At 36.4% G+C, this 11,099-nt stretch overlaps 1 protein-coding gene across 1 annotated transcript; it reads right to left on the bottom strand.

Moving 5' to 3' along the window:
- Window positions 1–1,036: 1,036 nt before the first annotated feature.
- On the bottom strand, window positions 1,037–10,715 carry LOC142357349 (uncharacterized; the record flags this gene model as incomplete). Its single annotated transcript, XM_075408999.1, has 4 exons — window positions 1,037–1,352; window positions 8,878–9,132; window positions 9,937–10,079; window positions 10,520–10,715. Coding segments are annotated over 4 exons (816 nt in total), but the record flags the coding sequence as incomplete, so codon positions are not given.
- Between the last annotated feature and the right edge of the window lie 384 nt (window positions 10,716–11,099).

The following is an 11,099-nucleotide window of genomic DNA, read 5'->3' as shown; positions in this document are numbered from 1 at the left end:
ATTGCCTCAAACTTCGTTCGATAGCAATTAAAAAGCCAATATACTTATTAAAGGTACACGGATCAAAGTCAACCACGAATAGAGAAACATTTCGTTTTCCAGTTTACCTTCAGAATTTTCAAAGCACATCTAAGTGCAATTATATGATGTTTCTCGTTTTCTCTACAAAAATTTGATCGAAAAAAGCGCGCCTCGCATATTCCCCAATTTTCAAAATGTAAGTGACCAAAGCTATAAACACTTCAAATGCAATCATGAAATCCAAATTGTTTGGAAATTTTAATTACAAAATAATTACAAAACTGACAAATAGATTCAACTAGACTATATCTAAATTAAAACATGTTTTGCAATCTAACATTTCCAAATTAACAGCAACACAAACAGTTCTTCAGAATCCAACATGGTAATCAACTACAGATTAAAGATGACGGTAATGATTGGTGCAGTTATATGAATAAACCTATTCTAACAGCAAATCAATCAATTCCAATGTTTAGATTTTACACGCATCAGATTCACGAAATTGCTTCAAATTTCCGATACATTATTCCTGCAATCAATAATACTTTCCCTGGTTATAATTCAAAGTATTAGAAGCTGGCGAGGGAAATTGGAGAACTAATCATTGTCAACTTTACGATGAGACGTTCACTCAGCACCTCTTTGCTCCCCAGCTAATACCGAAACTGATTATGGCACCCTTTAAAAGTGTATTCTTCGATATAAAGTAACAAAAAGTCCAAAATACTTATGTTAAAGGAAAACTTACTCGAATGCTTAACAATTTTTCGGAAATATTAAATGCCAAGTTACCTCCTATTAGAATTTAAGCGCATTAAGCCGCTAAGCGTACTTTCAGGGCCCATGTTTTAAGGTTAGAGTTTTAAGCGAGCATGAAAAACGGTGCCAGTAAGGTTGAATGTAGTTCAAATTTGAGAATTTGGAAATTCCGTCCCTTTTGTCCACGATTTGTGTTTTTGAGGTGTCGTCGAACGAACACTACAGCAGCAACGAAAACATCTTATAATTTTTTTAAAAAAAAACGAAATGGTGCGACAAAGCTTTGAGAACATTTTGTTTGAAGCAATTAAAATCTGTTCATTAATTGGGATATTGTAAATCTCTGATCAGTCAAATTCGTGATAGGAAAATGCAGCCCTTCTCTTTTTCTTTTTCTGATGATTGAAGACAGCCACAGATAGTACTCCAAATATGAGGAACACAATTCCGAAGCTGATCAGGACTGTCTTGTGAGCGTAGGCTGAACTCTTCAGAGGAGGTACTCCATTATTATCTGGGAAGCTTCCCGATTTTAGTACCAAGTAGCTTTCAGAGGAAACTGCTTTCTCCTGAATGCAAAATACACATGTTACAGTTTGAATGCATTCAATTTTTACCCCCCCCCCCCTCATTTTTCGAATGGCATTTTTTGTTGAGTTCAAACACCATGTTTCTTTTAATGTTACACATTTTGATTACACTATTTCGAAAACATTTTCCAGGTTTGATGTCACGTATAAATTTGACGTCAAACGACAGAAGCGTCAAATCAGCAATCATCAATTAACATCTCAGAATCAATTCTCCTGATACAAAAATTGTATCATTGGAAAGTTTTTGAAAGATGGAATTAATTGTTGAAGAGATTGTTATCAGATTTTTCATTTCTCGAAGAAAATTGAAGCTCAGAGTTCTCATTTTTTTTACAGTTTTGACGCTTGATATGCACATTTTGTGCTAGAAAAATACAATAGATATTCATAAAATTTACATCATGACCAAAGCAATGACACACCCGCACCCGAAAAAAAACATAACCGACTAACGTCGGGCCAATTGCTCCCAAACAACCGGCGAGTGGTTGGCTTTGTCAGTAGCAAGTCGCGGTTTAGTGAGGCTAGCTTTAGCTTAATTGAAGGGGCGTAAGTGTGCCCAGCGGGGGGTGCACCGGGGACTGATGGGGTGGCAACAGTGGGGGGGGGGGGGGGGTCAATCTCTAAAAACCGCCCTTCGCACCATAAGTATAAGGCTCCAAAACAGATTCTGTGAATCGCATACTTGAAGACTATTGAGCTGAAAAGCTCTAAGAGCACTAAATGCCCGCTGTGCGCTACCTGTTTATCCCGTTTTTGAGGACGAAAAGTCAAATGCGTCAGACGAAAAAATGCTCAAGTGAAAAATCGCATAAAAAAGACCGACAGGACTAATTTAATTGCTACAAACTTTGTTTGAGAGCAATTAAACAGATTCAGTCGCTTTGTGTAACTCGTCGGCTGGAACAAAAAAATTACGAACAAACATCATTAAACTTTTGTGAAGAAAACAAAATTTCATTTTTTTCCAACAGTATGCAATACTCTCACTATTACAAACATACCCGGCAGATTGCCGGAAAATAGCCGACGTTGATTCCTATAACTCTATTGGGATTGAAAGAAAAGAAAATATCAACAAAAAATTGATTTTTGTATAAAAACATTTTAAGTGCGATTTATTTTGATGTCATTTCGTAATTGAACAAACTCCTGTCTCTCAGTGAGAGGCTACAGGGTCTAGTATCAATACCAATAAGCATTATAGAGAGTAACTAAAACTTATGAGAACAAAGTTCACGTACCGGGCATCTAAAAATGGGCTTTATGGGTTTATCCCGTTTCTATTTCTGACTTTGATTTTTTATACTGACTCTCTTCAATTTGAATTGCTTTGCTGAGCAGCTGCTGTTTAAAAGAACTTTGAGCAGAATGACAGAAGAGTGAAACTAGCCTAGAGAAGTCAAAAAGATTTCACGCAAAATGCGGCAAAATGGGTAAAGCGAAAAAAAGTTCGACGAAGTAAAAAAAAACAAAGCAGGACAAGTCCTGACGTACAATTCAAAGAATTTTCATTGAAATAAAAAACAACTAGACCTAGAACGGACAATGAGTGAATTGGGAATACCATTTCTAAAAAAAATCAGATGAAGAAAAACAAAAAAAAAACAGAAAATCAATGACAAAATGCTGCTAGGGAGAAAAAACCACTAGTGAGATATGTCATTTTGATTCTAACAAAAAACTAGGTCCAAAATGAGCTGTGAATAGATTGGGAAAACTATTTAGAAAAAAATCCGATCCAAAAAATCGAAAAAACAGTAAAAATCAGAGTGAAATTGCCGCATGTGAACAAAAAACCACTACCGAAAAACCGAATTTTTGTTCAAACACCGTTTTCTCACTCTAATTTAAAATTAGAGCGAAAAAAATTCACGCCGCAAAACCACTCGCTTTTTCGCTCCATTTCCTGGTTCGGCGTGACCAAAATCACCACTCCAATTTGACTTCAAAAATCATGAAAATGTGTGAACAGATCTTAAAAAAAAAGACAGCGCCCCAATACAATTCAAATTCTTTGAATTGTAAAAAACAAAATAGGAGCACTATAATAGCCGGATGAGAACATGAGGGCGGCTATTAATCAAAAGATGTTTTCTCCGATGGCAAGTATTGAAATTGTCATGAGATTTCCCGTGCAACTAAACCGAATACAATTCGTCATAAGGTTTCCCCACTACCCCTTATAAAATTGAGCTAGTAGCTCAAATCTGGTAAAACATATTGACCAGAATTACCGTAATAATCAAATATCTTTAGATTGCAGAGCCAAATCAGTCTTTTATTACAAGCGTTAACAACTGTGAAAAACAGGACCAAAACAGGCAAATTTAACAATTTATTAATAACAACAAGAAAAACTTATGCCAAACATAGCTGCTAAAAGTTCATGTAAAATTTAACGGCAGATATTGAGGAATTGTTTGATAAGCAATCCGATAACTTAATTCAGCAAAATTTAAGAAACAAATGTGAAAAAGAGGACCAAAACAGGCAAATTTAACAATTTAGTAATAACAACAAGAAAAACTTATGCCAAACATAGCTGCTAAAAGTTCATGTAAAATTTAACGGCAGATATTGAGGAATTGTTTGATAAGCAATGCGATAGCAAAATTTGGTTTTCTGTTACTTCAATCATTTTCTAAGCATTTCCATTTAATTATTTCTTTATTAGTTCTTAAATTACTTTTCTTAACTCTTTTTCAAACTATTTCTTTCAATTGGCCTTCTCAAACGTTTTACATAAAAAACCGCGCAGTTGTTGTTTGATTTAAACCCAGCGTGCCTAAAATTTGTTCTGAATTATATTACAGAATGAAAAAATCTAAATTCTTTTGTCCACGAAATCGCACATATTTTACCGCATTATTCTTTATGCTTTTGAATGGAGGAAAATATCATGACTCGGGAAACATAAATCTTAAACTTCAAAATTCGTTCTCATTTTTGACGCTTTATCAAAAATTATCTACATGCAGAACTTTAATCGAAAGTTACTTTTTTAGAAAAAAGAACGCTTTAAACGATAATTATCTCAATTCAACATACCAATTCTTGCCTTCAAGAATCTTAAGAAGGGCGGTTTTGTAGTAATATTGACAGCAAAGCACAATTGGATATATTGCAAATTAATTGAAAGCTTTAAAGTTTTTTAAAAAAAGAAACAGGCTACCACAGTCATTCTGGAAACACGCAGAATATCAAATCAGTATACAACTATTAGCAAATAATCCCGTGCAGTACGAATTGATTTTCATTGATCTCAAATGAGCCCACTATTGATGTTTAGGTCCACTTTTATGAACACCCTCAGCAGATTGCCGGAAAAAAGCCGCCATTGATTCCAATAACCACAATTAGGACAAATAAAAAAAGAAAGAAAATGACTGAAGTACGAAAACACTTAAAGTGCGAACTATTTTGCTTTTGTTGTTATTAGACATACACCTGCTTCTTAATAAGACGATACAAAGGCTAATATCAATACCAGTAAGTATTAGATATGGCAACCAAGACTAAGTTCAAGTAGCGGGCATTTAACATTGGTATTAAAGTTTATATAAGGTTTCTAAATTTGATTTCGTTTTTTCATACTGATTCTGCTTATTTTAGATCGCTTCGCTGAGCAACTGCAGACTTCGAGCACAATAGTTGAGCTTTCAAAAAGTCTCGTTGCCCCCTTAAACTAAGGAATTTGAAAAAGAACAAAAAGTTTCAAAACACTTAAAACATTGCAAAAAATATCATAGTGATATAGAGATCGTCAAAATCAATTCTGTCTTGTCAAAATCAACCCATTGACCCATTTTAAAGCCTTCATAATGTTTCTTTGGCCTATTAATTTGGAAAACGATTTATAGAATTTTTTTAAAAATCTTCAAAAAAATCAGCAAATTGTTAAAGTTGGCGTGAACAAAAAGAAACCAAATACATCAGCAAAAAAGACATTTTGCATAGCATAAAAGCAATATAAAAAACTTTCGGAAAATATCCGCCTTTGAGGGTCCTGATGCAGTTAGATTTGAGTTAGATTCCAGAACAATACTTTATTCAGCTTATAAACTGAAAGCTATAAAGCTTAATAAGAATATCAGCTAGCAATCACTCTACATAACTTTGATAACCTAATGCTCTATGACTTAATGACGAGTCTTTATCAGTCTATCCCGTTTCATTTAATTTTCTTCTTTAGACATTGACCGTATTCACTATATTGCGTAATTCAATGCATTAAAAAAATTAAAATTCATTCAGTTGAAACAGCACTCATTTGACTTTATCTCTTGAATTAAGATCGAGGTAAGTCACGCGTGACAAAAAACAATCACGCACATGAACGAATAAAAATGGCTCCAATAAGAGTGAAAAGTGACGTCACGCACGCAATTCAGTTGAAATTGCATGAACGAAAGAACAAAGAGCAGATTTGAAGTGATTCTGACGTCACCTGGTCGCAACAAAAATCTTGAAGGTAAAAACAAAGCCGGCAGATTGCCAGAACAACTGTGAAAGAATAAACTTGCGTGCCATATAATAGAGATAGAAACATATACAGATATAAGTTGAAAAAGGTATCGACGCCGCTCAAAAAACATGTAAAAAGTAAAAACATTCAGCGATAAATTAATAAAGCTTGTTAAAATTCATTGCGCAGAAACTCTTTCATTAGGGACTTTTTTAACTCATATGAGTTCCTTTGCCCTGAATTTAATTCAAATTAAAGTTAAGTTTTAAAAAGCAAAAGTCATTTTATTGAGTGAGGTAAGTCACGTATGATCAAAATCTTATCACGCAGTACTTTTGTTAGAGAGAGAGAGAGAGAGAGAGTGAGAAATGACGTCACGCGTGCATGTAAAACGAAGAATTGCGTCAGACGACGAAACAAAAAACCTAGCAGGACAAGTACTGACGCACAATTACGCACAATTCAAAGAATTTTCATTTACTAAACAAAAACTAGACCTAACACGGACTATGATTGAATTTTGAAAAACATTTCCAAAATCAGATCAAAACACTTTTTAAAAAACTGAAAATCATTGTCAAAATGCCCATGTGAATAAAAACCACTAGCGATAAAGCAAAATTTTGTTCAAACACCATTTTCTCACTCTACTTTAAAATGAGAGCGACAAAATTTGCCGCCACAAAACCACTCGGTTTTTCGCTCCACTTCCTGCTTTGGCGTGTCCAAAATCAGTACTCCAATGTGACTTCTAAAATCATGAAAAAGTGTGAACATATCTTGAAAAAATGACAGCGCCCCAATACAATTCAAATTCTTTGAATTGTGAAAAACCAATGATACCGCAATATAGCTCTGCTCAGCTTACAGCTATAATAAAAAACCAAGAGAACGCCAATAATAGCCCCAGCTATAGCTGCAGGGTTATTAAACATAAACCGATAAATGTCGGAAGAATTGCCTGTGAACGACAGGCGAGGCAGTTTAATTCAGTGGCTGTAGTCTAGATCAATTTTTCTTTATGGGTGCAAAAAAACCTTCTCCCCGCCGGGATTCGAACTACTGCGCTACGAATCACTTTCCTTTGCTATTCTGCAACCCATTTTATATTAGCAACACGCTTTACTTTGGAGCAATAGAGATCACTCAAAAATGAAGAACGAAAGCGTGATAAAGTCACTTGAGAAGTCAAAGAATGTTCTAGAAGAAAAGCTCAAAATTGTCAAGCGGAACATTTTCATAAAAAAGACACACACGTTTACAATAATTGCTATGAACTTCGTTCAAGAGCAATTAATAATAAATTTTTACTCATTGTTCAAGATTTTAAGGGCCGGAACAACGCGTGCCAACGCACATTATCAATTCTTCTTGTTTATTTAGAGTTAATCAGACAATTAGTTCTTTGAAGTATCTTAGCATAGAGTAAACATAGCCGGCAGATTGCCGGACTAGCTGCGAAACAATAGACAAATGCGTGTCGTCAAATAGAGATAGAAACAGAGACAGATCTAAATTGAAAAAAAAATTACTCCGCTAATAAAAGCTAGTTAAAAATTATTCAGCGATAAATTAATAAAGATTGTTAAAATTCATCCCGCAGAAGACCTTTAATGCTCAAATGAGTTCCTTTGACCTTAAACAAACTCAAATTAAACTTAAGTTTTAAAGTGCAAAAGTCATTTTATTGAGTGAGCTAAGTCACGTATGCTCAAAATCTAATCACGCAAATAACCTAAAAACTTTTGCTAAAGCGAATGAGAAATGACGTCACGGGCGCAAATGCCGTTAGTGAGAGGAAGAAGTCATTCAGAAAATTTGACTTTCAGCTTTGCTGTGTGAACAAATGTAAAATGAAAAAAGAGCGTCAGACGACGAAACATAAAACATAGGAGGAGAAGTCCTGACGTACAATTCAAAGAATTTTCATTGACTTAACAAACAACTAGACCTAGAACGGACAATAAGTGAATTGGGAAAACCATTTCTAAAAAAAAATCAGATGAAAAAAACAAAAAAAAACAGAAAATCAATGACAAAATGCTGCTAGGGAGAACAAAAAACCACTAGTGAGATATGTAATTTTGATTCTAACAAAAAACTAGGTCCAAAAATGAGCTGTGAATAGATTGGGAAAATTATTTAGAAAAAAATCCGATCCAAAAAATCGAAAAAACAGTAAAAATCAGAGTGAAATTGCCGCATGTGAACAAAAAACCACTACCGAAAAACCGAATTTTTGTTCAAACACCGTTTTCTCACTCTAATTTAAAATTAGAGCGAAAAAAATTCACGCCGCAAAACCACTCGCTTTTTCGCCCCATTTCCTGGTTCGGCGTGACCAAAATCACCACTCCAATTTGACTTCAAAACTCATGAAAATGTGTGAACAGATCTTAAACATAGCTGGCAGATTGCCAGAAAATAGCCGCAATAGATTCGTAGATCGGCTGTCTAAAAAAAACAGTAAAAAAGACCAGACCAAAAAAATTCGTCTTTTCATTGAAGGCTGATCTGTTATATTTTGATTAAAAATCTGTACAAGTTATTGCTGCCTCTATTAGCTGATCTCAAATAACCTTCATTTAGAGTGACACACACCGATTTGACCTTATCTCTTTGAATTAAAGTAAATAAAAGTCAATTTTAAAGTGAGGAAGTCATTTTTGAGAGTGAGGTAAGTCAAGTGTGACCAAAAATTTAATCACGAGCATGAAAAAAACTCGCTCCACTAAGAGCAAAAAATAACGTCACACATGCAATTCAGTTGAAATTGCATGAACGAATGAACAAAAAGTGGCTGTGAGGTCATATGGTCGTAACATAAATCATGACGACGAAATAAAAAAAACCAAGAGAAGGCCAATAATAGCCCCAGCTATCGCTGTGCGGCTATTAAAAAAAAGACAGCGCCCCAATACAATTCAAATTCTTTGAATTGTAAAAAACCAAGAGCACCGCAATATAGCTTCGCCTCAGCTTACAGCTTCGCAGCTATAATCAAACAATCCTGCTTATCAATACGGTTGTTACCTTTTCGGAAGAGGCATTCTTAAACGTGATGTTCCAAGTTGTGTTCGTAAGACCATAGCCACTCTCTGTCAGCAGGAGAAAAGTGTACATAGATCTCACACACAATGTCTCCAAAGCAATGCTGTTCAATGAAGACGAGGAGCTGTTAGCTTCGCACGATGTTTTCACCGCCTTTTCAAAGCCATCAAAAGTACTGAAGGCAGCTTCCACAGGCAAATTTAGCTCCTTGGCTATGTCAAAGAACAGTCCAGTAGCCTAAAACCGAAATACATAAACTGAACAAAACCGAGCACTGAGACGATAAACTTCAGAATGATAATTCTCTCGAAATAAAACAAGAAGGGGTAAAGACAAATAATTTTGATTCAGCAGCTGCAACCTGGATGCTGCCCCCCCCCCCCTCCCTCAACCACACACAGTGCCGTACTGTATCCACCAGGAGCATATTTTGCGCCAACACGTTACTCAGCATATACAGATCAACTGGCTTGGTCGCATAAGTTATATGCCTTGGCAAGAGACCGATACATATATTCAAAAATAAAAACATAACCGACTAACGTCGGGCGAATTGCTCTCAAACGACCGGCGAGCGGTTGGCTTCGTCAGTAGCTAGCCACGGGGGGGGGGGGGGGGTGCACTGGGGGCAACACTGGGTTGGGGGGGGGGGGCAACAGCGCGGTGGGGATGGGGGTCAACGGGGGGGGGGGGGGGGGGGGGGTTTCTCAACCTCTCAGAACCGCCCTTCACACCATAAGTATAAGTATAAGTCTCCAAAACAGTTTGAGCTGAAACAGAGCTGAAAGGCTCTAAGAGCACTTAATGCCCGCTGGGCGCTACCTGTTTATCCCGTTTTTGAGGACGAAAAGTCAAAAGCGTCAGACGAAAAATCGGTCAAGCGAAAAATCGCATAAAAAAAGACCAACAGGACTAATATAATTGCTACAAACTTCGTTTGAGAGCAATTAAACAGTCAACGTACGTTTACATTCTAATTGAGCTTTTAATTTAAGTTTTTGCCTTTAGATACCTTCATTCGACTAGCAATGTAAAACTTACCACAAAGTGATTTGTGGCATTCAAAATCGGTTGACAAACATTGCCTGGTCCCTGTCTGCACACTAACTGATTGCCCGATTCAGATTCGTTGTAGCTGAACACTGTGATAAGTGACTCCTTGCAAATCGACGCTGAGCCTAGTCCTGAAAACTCATTACAATAGTAGGGAGATGATTACTATACTGACTGTTTATTTTTGAGAGCACCTTCTTCTAGGGCAATAGCTTTCGAATTATCGATAAAAGGGTGCTGTCAGAATGTTCCGGAGAATATTTAATAACTTCCAATACGAAAAAATTTTAAAAAGAGGAAAGCGGAAGATATCAAAAGGTTACACGATCTTCATTACCTCCTGATGTGCATCAATTGCACTCAACTTTATAGGCAATTTATCTTTGAACGGAGCAGATTTTGCCCAATATAATGACCAAGTGTAATTTTTACACCGTTATAGTACTGTCTGTCACTGTCTTATTAAGCAGTATCTTATTAGGCTATACAAATCGTCAGTGCATAGCCATGCAATAATCTATCGCTCAACCGAGTGAAGGGTTGAGGCGTACAAAACTGCCATCTTACAAACCTCGAATGGCGAAGGTTGCATTGCTTGAGATGTTGGCTGGTGTTGTGAAGTTTGGAATGCAAAACGAGAACTCTTCCAAGTCAAATAAAGTGACAGTACGTTCTGACTCATTTGTATAGCAACCAGAGTAAACAACTGAGCTGTAATTCGAGTCCTGCAACAGATTACAATGTGGATTTTCTCTGACATTTTGCCTCTAATTATGTCCTGACAGGTATTAGCAGAGTTTTCCGTCAAAAATTTTACCACTCAATTCCAAACATTTTAAATTTTTCAGCTCTGAAATAAATTTTCTTCATCTTCAACTGCTAAGACCTGTAATATCGAAAACAAAATTATTCTCCTCGTTGGATTAATTGAATGGGGGACAGAAAAAATCTACATCCTTTTTGTTGTAGATCCTTTTAAAGATAGATAGTTTTGAGGAGTAAGTAGGTGGGGCGGTAGCTGGGAGGTACGTTGGGGTTCGGGAGGGGGTTCGGGGTGGGGTACATTGGAATGAGTAAGTGGTGCGTATGTTGGGGAAGGGGGTAGGTAGGTGGGAGGGGGGGGGGGGGGGGGTCTTTAGTTTGAATAGAAG

The sequence above is a fragment of the Convolutriloba macropyga genome, unplaced genomic scaffold (assembly GCF_964194025.1).
Source record: "Convolutriloba macropyga unplaced genomic scaffold, txConMacr16.3 SCAFFOLD_1855, whole genome shotgun sequence".
NCBI lineage: Eukaryota > Metazoa > Xenacoelomorpha > Acoela > Convolutidae > Convolutriloba > Convolutriloba macropyga.
The sequence above is the reverse complement of the archived record's forward strand: the minus strand, read 5'-3'. Positions and strand labels throughout refer to the sequence as shown.